Here is an 18,167-nt window from a genome sequence, read left to right as displayed (position 1 = left end):
TCCCTTTTGAATTAAATATTTGAGTGATTGCCTTAGGCAAAGAAGGCAGACAGACGCGAAAATAATAATGAAAAATGAGAATTAGAACTCTTTAACAACTTTTATTTGTAACTAATGTTACTGCAGTTTCGTCCTATAAGGACAATAAACTTGTTTGAAAATGTCTTTATAGGAGGAAACTGCAGTAACATTAGTTACAAATAAAACACATAGCAAGTTTTATTTCACATTTTTCATGATAATCTCCAATCATGTAGTAACTAACGGCTACATCCATCAAATGGGGAATGTTCCTCATGACGAAAATCAAGTAGTTTTCATAAAAGAGCTCTAAAACAACGCATTTTAAACTTATCATTTCAACCTTTTTCTTGAAAAAATTACTTAAATACTTAAAAAAGAGGATAATGAATTCAACATTTAAAGGGATTCGTTTCTATTTAACCATTTGGCAACATCGGTTATAGCTAATAAAGGAGAATGAATCTGTTACCTGTATGAGACAAACAGAGATGACATATTTCAGATGCGTGCTGTTCTGTTTACTATGTTCCGAGTTCCGAACCATTCTGTGACATATGACATTTTGTGCACCTAACCTATCTTCCTCTATATAAATAAATAACAAAACAACTGTTGTTTATGTGGCTTGTGGAGGTGGTATTGAACTATAATTTATATTTTGCCTTAATTGTTGATTTATAAAGATAATTTTCCTTTTTTAAAGTAGAATATCTAGGTACGTATAAATTATTTCAACTTGATTTAGGCGCTGTTGCCAATATGTGAATTAGAAACAAATCACTTTAAAAATTAAAACCCAACATTTGAAACATCAATTTGAATAATTTTCGAAGTGAATTTGAAAAAGTCATGAATAAAACTCAACTTTATTTTGTTCAAACCTGCATTTGCTGTAATAACCCAAATTGAGGAACATTCCCCATTATTGCGAAAATAATTTTTTGGAATAATTTTTCGAATGTGGAGGGATAGAGGGATGGAAATATATTTTAGGGTCTTTTTAAGTTCCTATTTTCCCTTATCGATCAGAACTAAATTGAAATCCTTCACTTTTAGGAAATTTTGAATTTGTAATAATTTGTTTTCCAGAAAATTCTACTTAAATCTAGTACGATTATTCAAATTTTATAAACTTGGCAACTTGGTGAAAAGTAAAACTGAAACCTCTGGCGTAGAATAAATCCAAGACGAGTACGGTTCCCAAACAGCAGAACTGCAACACTCTTCCCAACGCACTCCTAAGTTGGCGTTTTCATAAGATGAAGTCTACTTCTACTGAAGACGCCAAGTTGGTTGGTGAAACGTGCATCGAAAAGAGTATTCATCTCTGGTGTTTGGAAGCATTGCTTGTTTTGAATTTTCGATGTTCACGTAAGACAGTTTTTGAACGAACATTTTTCAATGCGTTGTCGTTGGATCGGTAGATGGGGTCCCGTGGAGTAGCCAGCTGAATCAACTGATTTCATACCTATGGATTTTTTCTGTGGAGACATCTGAATCTGAAAGTTTGGGATACGGAGCGTATAAATCTAGAAGAACTGCGACAAATAATTGTTAGAGAAAATCGAAAGCTGATCACGAACATCTACACACCTGTTTTTTTCATGCACATCACCACTTTCATAGTTTCTCAAAATCCCACCATTTACTCAGATGATCTTTCTGCTTTTGACATATCTGGATTTAATACCAACTGAGTATGGTTGTAGATTTGGTTTTGCAATTAGACGCATCATCTGCAGAAAACAGTAACTAAAATATCTGCAACTAACAAGCTTCCGCCAAGCCACTCTTGAAGAATTGGTATATTAAATAAACTCTCTAGTGTCGCCCTTGAGAAAAGACACAATCATGGAAATCAGCATTGTCTCATAAAGGAGAAGAATTGAAAGAAGGACATTTTTATCCCGTTTAGATTAACGTTATAGTTGGGTATCCTATTCTAAATTTTTCAAATTATTTTTGCAATTTGGCAACACTGTTTTCAATTTTTCAATACCTGTCAATGTCAGTTTGACATTATGACAACCAATAAATGTTTGGGAAAGAAAGTTTTTGGCTTTCTACTACTCCATCTTGATACAAAAAAAAGGATGAGGGAATCTTCCAAAGAAAGGAAGGAAGTAATCAATTTGAAAATAAGTAACTCTCTAAGAAGTAGAAAGCCAAAAACTTTCTTTCCTAAAAATTAATCACTCCTAAAAATATAACCCTTTCAATTCCAATAAATATTATCAGTGTGAAAGCAGCCACGAGTTCTAGCCATGGATTTGTCGATGCGAAGCGGGAGATCCGATAATCAGCGGCTCCCAAAATACGGAACAAATTAATGGCCAGCCATGAATTTACTGAACAACCTGAAATGTATGCGATTGAAAACAAGTATAACAATAAATCCTCCATATCAAAAATTGTCGAGAATATCAAGTCATTAGAAATTGTTGGAATATATACATATGAGTGTTAAGAAAATCCATGACCCATCAAATCCATAACTTATTAAAATATTTCGTGGATGGAGATTTTTTTGGAAATGCATCCAATTCAGCATACAGAATAAGACCCTTATGCCAAAATATTTTGTCGGGCAGAAAATCAACCCCCACCCCGAATTAAATAATTTTCAAAGAAGGATCCATAACTCTTTCAAATATTGTTTGGATTGCGATTTTTTTCTGTGAATGTATTGATTTTAGCGTACTTGAGAAGACTCATATGCCAAAATATTTTGTCGGGCAGGAAATCAACCCCCACCTCGAATTAAATAATTTTCAAAGAAAAATCCATAACTCTTTCAAATATTGTTTGAATTGGGATTTTTTTCTTTGAATGTATTCATTTCAGCGTACTCAAAAAGAATCCTATGTCAAAATATTTTGTCGGGCAGAAAATCGACCCCCACTCCGAATAAAATAATTTTCAAAGAAAAATCCATAATTCTTTCAAATATTGTTTGGATTGGGATTTTTTTCTTTGAATGTATTCATTTTAGCGTACTCAAAAAGAACCCTATGTCAAAATATTTTGTCGGGCAGAAAATCAACCCCCACCCCGAATAAAATAATTTTCAAAGAAAAATCCATAATTCTTTCAAATATTGTTTGAATTGGGATTTTTTTCTTTGAATGTATTCATTTCAGCGTACTCAAAAAGAATCCTATGTCAAAATATTTTGTCGGGCAGAAAATCGACCCCCACTCCGAATAAAATAATTTTCAAAGAAAAATCCATAATTCTTTCAAATATTGTTTGAATTGGGATTTTTTTCTTTGAATGTATTCATTTTAGCGTATTCAAAAAGAACCCTATGTCAAAATATTTTGTCGGGCAGAAAATCGACCCCCACTCCGAATAAAATAATTTTCAAAGAAAAATCCATAATTCTTTCAAATATTGTTTGAATTGGGATTTTTTTCTTTGAATGTATTCATTTTAGCGTATTCAAAAAGAACCCTATGTCAAAATATTTTGTCGGGCAGAAAATCAACCCCCACTCCGAATAAAATAATTTTCAAAGAAAAATCCATTATTCTTTCAAATATGGTTTGAATTGGAATTTTTTTCTTTGAATGTATTCATTTTAGCATACTTAAAGAGAATCCTATGTCAAAATATTTTGTCGGGCAGAAAATCAACCCCCACCCCGAATAAAATAATTTTCAAAGAAAAATCCATAATTCTTTCAAATATTGCTTGAATTGGGATTTTTTTCTTTGAATGTATTCATTTTAGCGTATTCAAAAAGAACCCTATGTCAAAATATTTTGTCGGGCAGAAAATCAACCCCCACCCCGAATAAAATAATTTTCAAAGAAAAATCCATAATTCTTTCAAATATTGTTTGAATTGGGATTGTTTTCTTTGAATGTATTCATTTCAGCGTACTCAAAAAGAATCCTATGTCAAAATATTTTGTCGGGCAGAAAATCAACCCCCACCCCGAATAAAATAATTTTCAAAGAAAAATCCATAATTCTTTCAAATATTGTTTGAATTGAGATTTTTTTCTTTGAATGTATTCATTTCAGCGTACTCAAAAAGAATCCTATGTCAAAATATTTTATCGGGCAGAAAATCGACCCCCACTCCGAATAAAATAATTTTCAAAGAAAAATCCATAATTCTTTCAAATATTGTTTGGATTGGGATTTTTTTCTTTGAATGTATTCATTTTAGCATACTTAAAGAGAATCCTATGTCAAAATATTTTGTCGGGCAGAAAATCGACCCCCACTCCGAATTAAATAATTTTCAAAGAAAAATCCATAATTCTTTCAAATATTGTTTGAATTGAGATTTTTTTCTTTGAATGTATTCATTTCAGCGTACTCAAAAAGAATCCTATGTCAAAATATTTTGTCGGGCAGAAAATCAACCCCCACCCCGAATAAAATAATTTTCAAAGAAAAATCCATAATTCTTTCAAATATTGTTTGAATTGGGTTTTTTTTCTTTGAATGTATTCATTTCAGCGTACTCAAAAAGAATCCTATGTCAAAATATTTTATCGGGCAGAAAATCGACCCCCACTCCGAATAAAATAATTTTCAAAGAAAAATCCATAATTCTTTCAAATATGGTTTGAATTGGAATTTTTTTCTTTGAATGTATTCATTTTAGCATACTTAAAGAGAATCTTATGTCAAAATATTTTGTCGGGCAGAAAATCAACCCCCACTCCGAATAAAATAATTTTCAAAGAAAAATCCATAATTCTTTCAAATATTGTTTGAATTGGGTTTTTTTTCTTTGAATGTATTCATTTTAGCGTACTCAAAAAGAACCCTATGTCAAAATATTTTGTCGGGCAGGAAATCAACCCCCACCTCGAATTAAATAATTTTCAAAGAAAAATCCATACCTCTTTCGATTCTTTTTCGGAAGTGAATTTTTTTCTTGAAGTGTATTCATTTCAGCGTCCAATAACCATTTCGTATTTGATAAACATTGAATTACGCTGTTCATGAAACAGGTGTTACCAATATTTTTTTAAATCATTTAACCCAAAGGTTTTGACTGAAGAATTTATCACTAAACAATCCGAAATATCTTTGAAACCCATTTGAGAATTTTGCTGAGAGAAAGTATTCTTTCCATTTGCTTCTATTTTAATTTCATAAAATGGTTTCTTATTACCTCTCTTTTCTTTATGAAATTGGTTTTTAGGAAAGTAAATTTCATCAAGTTTTTTGGAATCAGGGAGAGTACCGAAAAACGAAGCTGCATTTCCTCTTTGGATGGCTATACTAATTTTCTGAATGAGAAAAGATGTGGCTCTTGATTCGAGGGTTTCATCGGTTACCTTTTTTCCAATTTCATTGATGAAAGATAAGGCTACAGAGCCAAAAACACCAAACGTTTCAAAAGCTATTGGGCGAAAGATATAATTATTTCCCAAATTCTGATATTTCCGTAGTTTGGAACTTTCTCCTAAAGAAGCAGCAGCACCGGCTTTCGCAGAAGTAGCAGGAAGATGGCAAGTTGCTAATGTATCTACACAAGTCCCAAACAACAGATTTACCATTTTTCCATGGAACAAGTGTCATACCATCCGGCCGTTTTCCGTCGTCTCGACTTGTGCCTATGGGTTCTAAAATCGCAGGAATTTTTGCTGAAGTTAAAGCCCTTTTGATTAGATCATTAATTGCATAATGGCGAGATAAACGACCAGCGCTAAAACGACAGCTCAACCCATGAGTACCTGATACATCCACAAATGCACCACATTTACAAATGTGTTGAACACACAGTGGTGTACCAAGTCGAAATCCGATGGCAAGTCTGAAAGAGTCGTCATCCAATAGAGTCCCAAGTGATGCTACAGGAACAGCATTTAACCAAGCACCAGATTCTTGCACAGTTACTGCGAGAAGACGAGCCTTATTTTTTGAAGTGTCAGAAGCTGTCTTCAGTAAAATACTAGTTGCTCGATCTAGTAATGGTTTATCCCATGCTCTCTGGTTTTTCATGTCTTCAATTTTCATTGTTTGGCCAATTCTAGATTCCCAACGAGATTTTCCCCGATCAAAAACACAATCAGATATTGGCTTTGGGTATTGTAAGATAATTTCTATCAGATCGGAAACACTGCAAAATGAGGACAGAAATGATGGCAGAGCGAGTGAAGTGGCTGAACGAATTCCTAATCCTCCTGAAACTGGAAGTGATGCCTGTGACCAAGTTTCGTCTTCGATACCGTTATTAGTAATGAGTTCCAGCATCCTTCTTAATTCGTCATCGATATTTTGTAATCCCTGTTCGTCATGCCAAGTGGGCTGCACCTCGAAATATACGATAATTTTGGGATGGCTAATGAATTTTTCAATAAATGGAATGCGACATGTGTTGGTAAAATAGATAAACGTCCTGACATGACACGAAGTGATTGTAATTTTTCTTGCAAACAAAATTTTAAGGCATCATCAGATAATGGGGCACCAAGAAGAAACCAATTGGGTTTTTCAATCACTCGTATACCAGGAGCTATTAGGTTAAATTGATCGATGATGTTAGGGTCCTGTTTATCCAGAAAAATGAGTTCACATTTCTCGAAATTTAGTTCAAGTCCCAGGTCTTTCGAATGACTTATTGTGTAACGAAAATTTTCTAATACCACATTTGCTTTGTCACCAATTGAACCATCATCCAGATACCAGCCGTTGAATTCAGTGGATATTTTAGTTATAATATGATGAATAGAAAGACAGAACAATAGTGGTCCAAGTGGATCTCCCTGCTGTACTCCTTGTTCGGACATTATAATTTCGTTACCAAATATTAAGAAAGACTGTAACATTGTTCAATAAAAGGATATATGTCTGGTATGACGTTAGCCACCGAATGTAACATGAAATTCCTGTCTATAGTATTGAATGCATTCTTAAAATCAAGTTTCAGAAAAACTTTTTCAACTGGGTTAGGGTTTTGATTAATATAACATCGGGCAGCATGGGCTACTGCCTCGCAACCACCATTTGTTTCGAATCCAAATTGTTGGGGACGAAATAGATTTCCAAGACTTTCTCGTAAATTGAAACAAGCAAGTTTCGCTACTAAACGTCGATAAAAATTTCCAACAGCTATAGGACGTAGACCGCCAGTCTTTTTCTTTAACGCACATAAAGAAGCACCATAGGACGTATGTCTTGATTGACATTTCCAGAAAGAAGCATATTGGAAAGGTTCGTTAAAGAATTCAAAAAATGTTCGCCACAACTACCGGAACTATAGCTTAGCATATCTTGAATATGGGACGGTCGCAATGAATCAAGACCTCCACAAGAACCGGTGCGAAAAGATCTCACTGCTCTGAGAACATCTACAAGCGTAGACTTCCAGAGGACTATGAGAAGTTGTGTATTGTCCAGAATTGTATGATCTTTTAGAAGCAGGAAGTTTACTTCGTAATTCTTCCAATGTTGCAGCATCAAATTCAGCAGGACTATCAGTAGAACAGAGAAATCTAACAGCTGCTGTTATATCACCGTCAGAAACTTTCGAGAGTACTTGTTTTTTGAGGATGTCATTATAATTTGTATGTTTATTCGAAATTTTGGCATAACAATTAGTCGATCTCGTAATGTTATTATTGAAACTATTCAAATTTTTCTTCACTATTGTTGTGATTGAAATGTTTCGATTATCTTTAGTTCTCTGAATACTAAAACTTTTATAAGCAAACATGAGCAAATTTTTCCAAGCAGTGAAGGAATTCCTGGATACACATTCGTTAATTAATTTTGTGAGGGTAATTGCAGAGAGTAACCTTGCAGCCTTCAGAATACGTTTAATAATATGTATATTTCTTCTCAAATTAGATAAATGGATATGAAATGGAACTTCTTTGTTTCCAGGATCAAATTCTTCTTCGAAATCATTATCGGGATTGGAATTTTTATAGGAACTTGTAGTATCGATTTATTTAGAATGCACTTTTCGCATGTGGATTTTCAATCCTCGTATTTTGAAAAATTTTCCACATATTAAACATTCTGCTCTACCAGCTGATTGTTTTTCTTCTTCTGTCATCAAATATAGATCAAATTGGTTTGATTTATCGTGATCGGAGTCTTTTAATTCCTATGTGACTTTCTTGTATCGTCCAAAACTTGAATGTTTTGTTATGTATTTTTATCAGAAAATTATTTTATTCGGGGGTTGATTTTCTGCCCGACAAAATATTTTGACATAGGGTTCTTTTTGAGTACGCTAAAATGAATACATTCAAAGAAAAAAATCCCAATTCAAATAATATTTGAAAGAGTTATGGATTTTTCTTTGAAAATCATTTAATTCGGGGTGGGGGTTGATTTTCTGCCCGACAAAATATTTTGACATAGGGTTCTTTTTGAGTACGCTAAAATGAATACATTCAAAGAAAAAAATCCCAATTCAAACAATATTTGAAAGAGTTATGGATTTTTCTTTGAAAATTATTTTATTCGGGGTGGGGGTTGATTTTCTGCCCGACAAAATATTTTGACATAGGGTTCTTTTTGAGTACGCTAAAATGAATACATTCAAAGAAAAAATTCCCAATTAAAACAATATTTGAAAGAGTTATGGATTTTTCTTTGAAAATTATTCTACTCGGGGTGGGGGTTGATTTTCTGCCCGACAAAATATTTTGACATCAGGGTCTTTTTAAGTTCGCTGAACTGCATACATTTCGGGAAAAAAATTCCCTTTCGAAGAATAATCGAAAGAGTTGAGGATTTTTCTTTGAAAATTATTTTGTTCGGGGTGGGGGTTGATTTTCCGCCCGACAAAATATTTTGAGATAGGGTTCTTTTTAAGTACGCTAAAATGAATACATTCAAAGAAAAAAATCCCAATTCAAACAATATTTGAAAGAGTTATGGATTTTTCTTTGAAAATCATTTAATTCGGGGTGGGGGTTGATTTTCTGCCCGACAAAATATTTTGACATAGGGTTCTTTTTGAGTACGCTAAAATGAATACATTCAAAGAAAAAAATCCCAATTCAAATAATATTTGAAAGAGTTATGGATTTTTCTTTGAAAATCATTTAATTCGGGGTGGGGGTTGATTTTCTGCCCGACAAAATATTTTGACATAGGGTTCTTTTTGAGTACGCTAAAATGAATACATTCAAAGAAAAAAATCCCAATTCAAACAATATTTGAAAGAGTTATGGATTTTTCTTTGAAAATTATTTTATTCGGGGTGGGGGTTGATTTTCTGCCCGACAAAATATTTTGACATAGGGTTCTTTTTGAGTACGCTAAAATGAATACATTCAAAGAAAAAAATCCCAATTCAAATAATATTTGAAAGAGTTATGGATTTTTCTTTGAAAATCATTTAATTCGGGGTGGGGGTTGATTTTCTGCCCGACAAAATATTTTGACATAGGGTTCTTTTTGAGTACGCTAAAATGAATACATTCAAAGAAAAAAATCCCAATTCAAACAATATTTGAAAGAGTTATGGATTTTTCTTTGAAAATTATTTTATTCGGGGTGGGGGTTGATTTTCTGCCCGACAAAATATTTTGACATAGGGGTCTTTTCGAGTGCGCTGAAATGGATACATTCAAATAAAAAAATCCCAATTCAAACAATATTTGAAAGAGTTATGGATTTTTCTTTGAAAATTATTTTATTCGGGGTGGGGGTTGATTTTCTGCTCGACAAAATATTTTGACATAGGGTTCTTTTTGAGTACGCTAAAATGAATACATTCAAAGAAAAAAATCCCAATTCAAATAATATTTGAAAGAGTTATGGATTTTTCTTTGAAAATCATTTAATTCGGGGTGGGGGTTGATTTTCTGCCCGACAAAATATTTTGACATAGGGTTCTTTTTGAGTACGCTAAAATGAATACATTCAAAGAAAAAAATCCCAATTCAAACAATATTTGAAAGAGTTATGGATTTTTCTTTGAAAATTATTTTATTCGGGGTGGGGGTTGATTTTCTGCCCGACAAAATATTTTGACATAGGGTTCTTTTTGAGTACGCTAAAATGAATACATTCAAAGAAACAATTCTCAATTAAAACAATATTTGAAAGAGTTATGGATTTTTCTTTGAAAATTATTCTATTCGGGGTGGGGGTTGATTTTCTGCCCGACAAAATATTTTGACATCAGGGTCTTTTTAAGTTCGCTGAACTGCATACATTTCGGGAAAAAAATTCCCTTTCGAAGAATAATCGAAAGAGTTGAGGATTTTTCTTTGAAAATTATTTTGTTCGGGGTGGGGGTTGATTTTCCGCCCGACAAAATATTTTGACATAGGGTTCTTTTTAAGTACGCTAAAATGAATACATTCAAAAAAAAATCCCAATTCAAACAATATTTGAAAGAGTTATGGATTTTTCTTTGAAAATCATTTAATTCGGGGTGGGGGTTGATTTTCTGCCCGACAAAATATTTTGGCATAGGGTTCTTCATAAGTACGCTAAAATGAATACATTCAAGGAAAAAAATCCCAATTCAAACAATATTTGACAGAGTTATGGATTTTTCTTTGAAAATTATATAATTCGGGGTGGGGGTTGATTTTCTGCCCGACAAAATATTTCGACATAGGGGTCTTTTCGAGTGCGCTGAAATGGATACATTCAAATAAAAAAATCCCAATTCAAACAATATTTGAAAGAGTTATGGATTTTTCTTTGAAAATCATTTAATTCGGGGTGGGGGTTGATTTTCTGCCCGACAAAATATTTTGACATAGGGTTCCTTTCGAGTACGCTAAAATGAATACATTCAAAGAAAAAAATCCTAATTCAAACAATATTTGAAAGAGTTATGGATTTTTCTTTGAAAATTATTTTATTCGGGGTGGGGGTTGATTTTCTGCCCGACAAAATATTTTGACATAGGGTTCTTTTTGAGTACGCTAAAATGAATACATTCAAAGAAAAAAATCCCAATTCAAACAATATTTGAAAGAGTTATGGATTTTTGTTTGAAAATTATTTTATTCGGGGTGGGGGTTGATTTTCTGCCCGACAAAATATTTTGACATAGGGTTCTTTTCAAGTACGCTAAAATGAATACATTCAAAGAAAAAAAATCCCAATTCAAACAATATTTGAAAGAGTTATGGATTTTTCTTTGAAAATTATTTAATTCGGGGTGGGGGTTGATTTTCTGCCCGACAAAATATTTCGACATAGGGGTCTTTTCGAGTGCGCTGAAATGGATACATTCAAATAAAAAAATCCCAATTCAAACAATATTTGAAAGAGTTATGGATTTTTCTTTGAAAATCATTTAATTCGGGGTGGGGGTTGATTTTCTGCCCGACAAAATATTTTGACATAGGGGTCTTTTCGAGTACGCTAAAATGAATACATTCAAAGAAAAAAATCCCAATTCAAACAATATTTGAAAGAGTTATGGATTTTTCTTTGAAAATTATTTAATTCGGGGTGGGGGTTGATTTTCTGCCCGACAAAATATTTTGACATAGGGGTCTTTTCGAGTGCGCTGAAATGGATACATTCAAATGAAAAAATCCCAATTCAAACAATATTTGACATAGTTATGGATTTTTCTTTGAAAATCATTTAATTCGGGGTGGGGGTTGATTTTCTGCCCGACAAAATATTTTGGCATATGGGTCTTCTCAAGTACGCTAAAATCAATACATTCACAGAAAAAAATCGCGATCCAAACAATATTTGAAAGAGTTATGGATCTTTCTTTGAAAATTATTTATTTCGGGGTGGGGGTTGATTTTCTGCCCGACAAAATATTTTGGCATAAGGGTCTTATTCTGTATGCTGAATTGGATGCATTTCCAAAAAAATCTCCATCCACGAAATATTTTAATAAGTTATGGATTTGATGAGCCATGGATTTTCTTTAAACTCATATGTATATATTCCAACAATTTCTAATGACTTGATATTCTCGACAATTTTTGATATGGAGGATTTATTGTTATACTTGTTTTCAATCGCATACATTTCATGTTGTTCAGTAAATTCATGGCTGGCCATTAATTTGTTCCGTATTTTGGGAGCCGCTGATTATTGGATCTCCCGCTTCGCATCGACAAATCCATGGCTAGAACTCGTGGCTGCTTTCACACTGATTAAATATTCCTTTCAATGGCAATTTTTCGCATTTGGCAGGAATTAAATTCAGTTCAGCTTGACACTGTTTATAAAATTCTTAAAATTCCTATTCATTTTCCATTTTATACAAAACTAATAAGAGTTCAGAAAAAATTATAACTCAATGCAAATACAATAGATAAGTAGATTTTTGTAGATTTTTTCAGGACCAAATTAACGCCTCTCTTTTTATACGACACTACAAAATGAAATATACCTGAATGAAAACGACACTGGTTGTTTACATACATTTAAAAATAAAATCTCATTTGAATTTTGGCACAAAAAGTAGCGAAATCTTCAAACACCCATCAGATAAAAAAATTGACCTTCAAACTATTTCTGCCAAATACACTAGAAAATGACATGAAGAAATGAAATTGAACATTATTTAAGAAATTTGCATAGTACTAAATACCATATCAAAATTCGATATTAATAATTAACTCAAATCTCCTATCGGTATTATTGTAATTATATGACATTTAACACCAATTAAGTAAAAGTAAACAATCAGATATTGTGATATTGGAAAGTGAATAGGTACTATTAGAGGCATACACATGTATACTGTTCTTCATATTTACATGCGAGAGTTATTGACCTCATATTTTTGAATTTAAGATAAGTAGGTAAAATGTAACAAAAATTCTCCAGTTTGCTGCAACTCGAAAAATATAACTGGTGACTGTCTTTTCAACACAAAAAACTTTTGGTGCGTTGTTTCGTTTTTTAAATACCTAATTAAAGTTTCAAAATTCAAACTGAAAACGAACTGCGGCAAGATAGCAACATAACCTCACACGTAAACTTTCATTTTCAAAACTCTTCACTCTGCTGAGAAACTTCAACCCGATCCAAAGCCCATAATAAAAAATACGCAAAAGGGTTTAACCAATGCGGAAACAGGTGCTTGCTGCTTATCCAGAGGGATGACTGCCGTATTTCCGGGAATTACTCGCGACTTACTACATGAAATGTCAAAAATTCTGATAGGTTGTAAAGAGAAAAACTTACCTTATTTATTGAAACACTACTCACTACTGAAGAATATTTCGAAACCACAGAAAAGTCGTTGTTTAACAGAAGACGAGCACGACACAGCACCCTTGGTAGCGCCATTTTGAGAGGTACTGACATATCGTCTGCTTTATTTTTATTCCATGCTGCATCCAGTCTCATCCCCTACTGCGCAAATCGATTTTATTTTCCAAAATTCTCTTGAATTAGAATTATCTACTTAATGTATGTCAAAAAAGTGTATGACATGATAACAGAATTTCAATTAATGAATAGTTTCTGATTGAATATATTGTTTATAATTATAAATGTAGATACACTACCTATTGTTGTACATTTCACGGGTGAAAACTGATTAGGTTAAATTTTTTTAACAGAAATGAAAATATAAAAAGTGTGTAGGAAAAAATATTGTATGTAATTTTTTATATATTTAAAATCAACCCATGACTACAAAAATTTCAACAAATCTTTTCAAAAATGTATTACTGATGAGGTTAAATGTTTTGAACAAAAATAAAAATATATGAATTATGTAAAAAAATATTGCGTGAAATTTCTTATACTATTTAAAATTGATTCATGATTCAAAAAATGTCAACAAATCTTTTCAAAGATATATTACTCCTAACTGAAAATAATATACCAAAGAGAACATTGACCTGAAAGAAAACTCAAATCTCAATTACAAGAATTCAAATTTATCACTCTGAAATGCTATGAAACAAGATGAACATGAAAACTGTTTTTCCTTTTCTGCATTTTTCTTGGTTTGTGGCCAGTGACCATAGCATAATATAGCGTAGCTATACCTACAAATGACTTTTTCTCCTCGTTGCTCTACCTGTTGGTAAGTAGTTGAAACTTGATACATTTCTATAAAACTGAGGCGGCAGTCCAGCAAATTCAAAATCCACAATGAAGCTTCAATCTTTGTGTACATAAATACAAAGCTACAATCTTTGTATATAGACCCTACGATCATGAAATTTTATTTCATTTGTGAAAATTATATTGGAGGAGATCTAGTGCATTTTGCTCTCACCAACATTACAGATTTAGTTATTCCCGCCAGAAGTTATGCTGTCTCCGCTTGATATAAGTTGTGTTTTGTTGGCATCCAGGTTGACTTATTCCAGTCAAAAGTTATACTTTCATCGAACAGAGAATGCAAATGATTCTTGACAGGAATAAGACATCTCAGATGAAATTAGTGCGAACAAAAAATACCGAACAAAAAACACCTATCAGTCCAGATAATGGTAGCTCTGTAAACTGCGTAGAAGTCAAGTTTGTTGATGTTGTGAGTATAAAATTGGATCGTTAACAGTGATCGTAACAGGTATCAGTGACGAGGTAATAAAAAATTATTACCAAAAAAATTCAACCAAAATGACTACCTATTTCACAAAATTTTTATCGAAGCCTGATTCAAATTTAAGTTATTGAAAGGCCACTAACAATTAAAGGTCTACCTCCGTGAATTATATTTTCCGTAGTGTGGAAATGGGGTGCCTAAATTTATTATTCAGCTCGAAAATTCCGCCATAACTGATAAAAATTTTTTTACTGATAGATTAATACTTCTGCCCAGTGTACTTCATCTTGTTTGGAACTTATGATAACTTTTTGAAATTTGTTCACTAATATTCAACTACTTCATCACTATTCGATGGAAATTATGAAAATAATTCATTCAATGTTTGTAATTTTTCTTTATGCGCCATCGTCCTGCTGAGCACTGAAGCCCCTCGACCCTGTAGTCTTAGAGCTTGTGCTAGAAAAATATGTACTGCGTGCAATTCTAGTTGACTTGGTTTTTCAATGAAAAACACTCGTTTTAGCATTGGAATATAAAATGTGTGTACTCGTCTGAAATTGGTTTTTTCAATGGAAAACGCAATACGAAAAACGAAGACAATGTTTTTTATTTTAAACTATTTCGGTTACAAGTGATGCAAATACTACTATTACAAGTACACCGGAAATCAGTTGCGATATTGTAATATTTGAAATTATTTACCAACTAATATATTCTTGTTTTGATAATTTTCTAGAAAAACTGCAAAACTATTGATTGTGCAAAAATACATATTCCTCTTTCTACTTTCAGTTTTCCGTGAACAATTCTTTAGGTATTTCAAGGGAAAACCCAATTTTGTAATGTTTTGTAAAAATGAACAGATGATGTTTCAGTAATTTCTATTATGTATCTTCTTCAATTCATTTTATGTTTTAATTGCTTCTTCCTCGATATGTTCCGCTTTCTATCAAATATCAACAAATAATATAAAATTCGAACTGTTCCAGTAGGCAAGATCCTTATTTGTATATATCTAAATTCAATTAGGAGCTTCAATTAATTTTTATAGAAGCAGTGTATATAGGGAGAAAAATTGTCAACACTGATTTCAACAATGAAAGCGCCATACACAGACAAAGGTTTTGATTTTAAATTTGTAGTTTTTGACACTTGACAGATTTAGTTAAAAAGTGAAACCGTTGATTTCTTCAAGGAATATATTTGATAATTCTCAATAGTTTATAAATAGTAAGTTCAAAAATAATCATTTACAGATGGGTACAATAATTTTGTTTTCAGATGGAACCTATGGCATTGGGAAGTAATCCATCAAGTCCAATATCTCCAGGAATCAACCCAAACTTTTTACCTGGTTTTCTCATGGGAGTGGATACTCAAGCAATACCACCAAATCCTACCGTATCCCCAGGAAGAAACAGAATTTCTGGCAGCTTTCCAAAAGCTGGGTTAAGCTCAACAGAACCCAGAAGTTTACGCCAGAAACTATTCAATCAAACACTTGTTGATAGTCCGACGGCATTATCTTCATTCGCTGAGAGGACTGAGAAGACTGGTCCACCAAAAACAGGCCTTTTTGACAGCTTTGAACAGAAAAAAAGAGCTAGCCCAATCATGAGCAGTACTGTTGCACAGATGAACGATACTATGGGTTTTAATGAAAGTATTTCAAGGGTGAATGAGGACAGTATGAATTATAGTCGAATGGCGAGTATGAATGAAAGCAGGATTAGAGCAAACAGCATAAATTCAAGTCGAGGAGAGAGAGTTGACTCGCACTGGGTTACAGTGTTTGGATTTCCACCAAGTGCTCTCACATTGGTTTTATCTCAGCTAGCTAATTTTGGTCCAATTGCTGACAAAAAGGTGCCCCCGCATGGCAATTGGGTTCATGTCAAATACAATAACCTTAGTGAAGTAGCGATGGCATTATCATTGAATTGCAAGCTGATAAATAACAGTATAATGATAGGAGTAACACTTTATTATAATAGAGATGATAAAGAAAATGAAAGTACAATTTACACTTCACCAATTAGAGCTAGATCTTTGAGACACTCCTTTATATCACCAAGTCATCCTAACTCTGTGATTTCACCCCAGATTTTACCACAGAAATCAACAGGCATTGTAACAAAAGCTATGGAGTATGTTTTTGGGTGGTAGTTTTATATTTGTTCTGTGCAAGCGCTCAGGAATTCTTGCATTTATAATACAGCGGAAAATATTTTTTGACAGTTGTAGAAGTGAAATTATGGAATAGTTCGATACAGGAAAATACATTTCTCTTCATTCTTTCTCGATGACACATGAATATATGATCACTTGTAACCGATTATTAACACATTGAGTGATATTCAAAATTGATATTTACACCTAAGAAACATCTGGAGTTTATTCATTATCAATCTATATAGAATAATCACAAAAAGCAATGTTTGAGTACCCCATTTCTACATAGATTTGTGGATTACAATATCACTGTATGATCGCTAACAAGTGATATACAAAAGTGTACAAAAAATATGAAATTTTGCAAAATTTTAAACAGGTCTATATATTATAGTCATCACTATTGTCTTCTGTTATTGCATTTATACAAATATTTTTTGTTGGGCATATCCTAACATCGTTTTTCTCAAATGTTCATGAAAAATTGTGAAAATTCTTGTATTCTCTTTCATTTTAACATATTGCTTTCTAGTGTACTCAGGACTGATAGTATTTTAGGTTATGTAATGTAGGTTTTTATTTTATTTTTTTGTTAATCAAATCTTGTATGACTTCGACAATAACATTAATTGAAAATAAAACAAATATCAAGATTCCATTGTTTTTTATGAATTTCCACATGTCCTTCAAATAATGTAATTTGTCAAGAGTGAAATTTTGTAATAACCTCACTTTAGTTTAAAGAAAAACTTAATGTAGCCACAGATCAGTTGATAATCGAAACGAATAGAAATATAATGTCGGGCCTACAAATTTTTCTGAAACTCGAGCACATCTGTTGAATCATCAGTGCAAAAAAGTCTTCAACTGATCCCGATATCCTTGCGAAGAGAAGCAGGTTGTTCAATGCTAGAACACTTTGTCTCTTTCTTGTTTGTGAAAACCTATATTCTGTTTCATAATAGTAATACTCATTATGTGATATTTTTCGGTATAGTCCGGTTTATAATACTTCACCAGGTGCACCCTACTTTTGTATGGCAAACATACTACATTTAAACTAACTCATATATGTACGCCTATGGAACAACAACTTCATGGTTTCTCAAAGTGGGTTACAGTTTTGTTTGATCATCTTCAGTTCAGACAGGTTGGAGCTGGCGTTTGTCAGAAGGACAAGACATCAGTACCGCCCTTCACGGTGTACCCCTACCTGGCAATCATCCGTATTAACTTATTTTGGACTTTCTCCAGAATGGAGAAATTAGACGGAGCCGCTTGTCCCCAGATGCCTGAAGCATACATGATGACAGGCTTGAACATAGTGTTGTAGATCGTAACTTTATTCTTTAGGTTCAATTTGGATAGTCTGTTGTTCAGAGGGTACAGACTTTTGATCCTACCCTCGAACTTTGCCTTCACGGTTATGATGTGTGCGTTACCTGCTCTTGCCAGTCGATCTCCCTTCTAGAGATCCTAACTTTTCTGGCCGGAGAAGATATCGTTCTTCCCATAGTTATTGCCTGAGTCTTGTC

General features: G+C 32.9%; 2 protein-coding genes across 4 annotated transcripts in view; one reads left to right on the top strand and one right to left on the bottom strand.

Annotated features, from left to right (window-relative positions):
* The window catches only part of MCU (Mitochondrial calcium uniporter), a 212,708-nt gene extending 199,396 nt beyond the window's left edge, over positions 1-13,312 (bottom strand). Inside the window, exon 1 of one of the 2 annotated variants that reach the window (XM_074184571.1) lies at positions 13,137-13,312. Coding sequence is in view for 1 of the 2 variants with exons in the window: in XM_023159915.2 (XP_023015683.2) it covers positions 13,137-13,301 (165 nt within the window). In the remaining variant the exon portion in view is untranslated. The remainder of the gene's footprint in view (positions 1-13,136) is intronic. The other variant, XM_023159915.2, reaches the window with a different exon arrangement.
* Positions 13,313-14,423: 1,111 nt separating this feature from the next.
* On the top strand, positions 14,424-17,285 carry Nup35 (nucleoporin 35). 2 transcript variants are annotated; one of them, XM_074184291.1, is made up of 2 exons: positions 14,424-14,442; positions 15,742-17,285. In XM_074184291.1, the coding sequence occupies exon 2, from the start codon at positions 15,742-15,744 to the stop codon at positions 16,624-16,626; it is 885 nt and encodes a 294-aa protein (XP_074040392.1). In that variant the 5' UTR covers positions 14,424-14,442; the 3' UTR covers positions 16,627-17,285. The 2 variants fall into 2 exon arrangements, with proteins under 2 accessions (XP_074040392.1, XP_023015695.1); XM_023159927.2 differs by lacking the exon at positions 14,424-14,442 and adding an exon at positions 15,564-15,690.
* Positions 17,286-18,167: the final 882 nt, after the last annotated feature.

This window comes from Leptinotarsa decemlineata, unplaced genomic scaffold (assembly GCF_025532065.1).
Source record: "Leptinotarsa decemlineata unplaced genomic scaffold, Ldec_3_MD MMD2_tig00026354_RagTag_RagTag, whole genome shotgun sequence".
Taxonomy (NCBI): domain Eukaryota; kingdom Metazoa; phylum Arthropoda; class Insecta; order Coleoptera; family Chrysomelidae; genus Leptinotarsa; species Leptinotarsa decemlineata.
The sequence above is the reverse complement of the archived record's forward strand: the minus strand, read 5'-3'. Positions and strand labels throughout refer to the sequence as shown.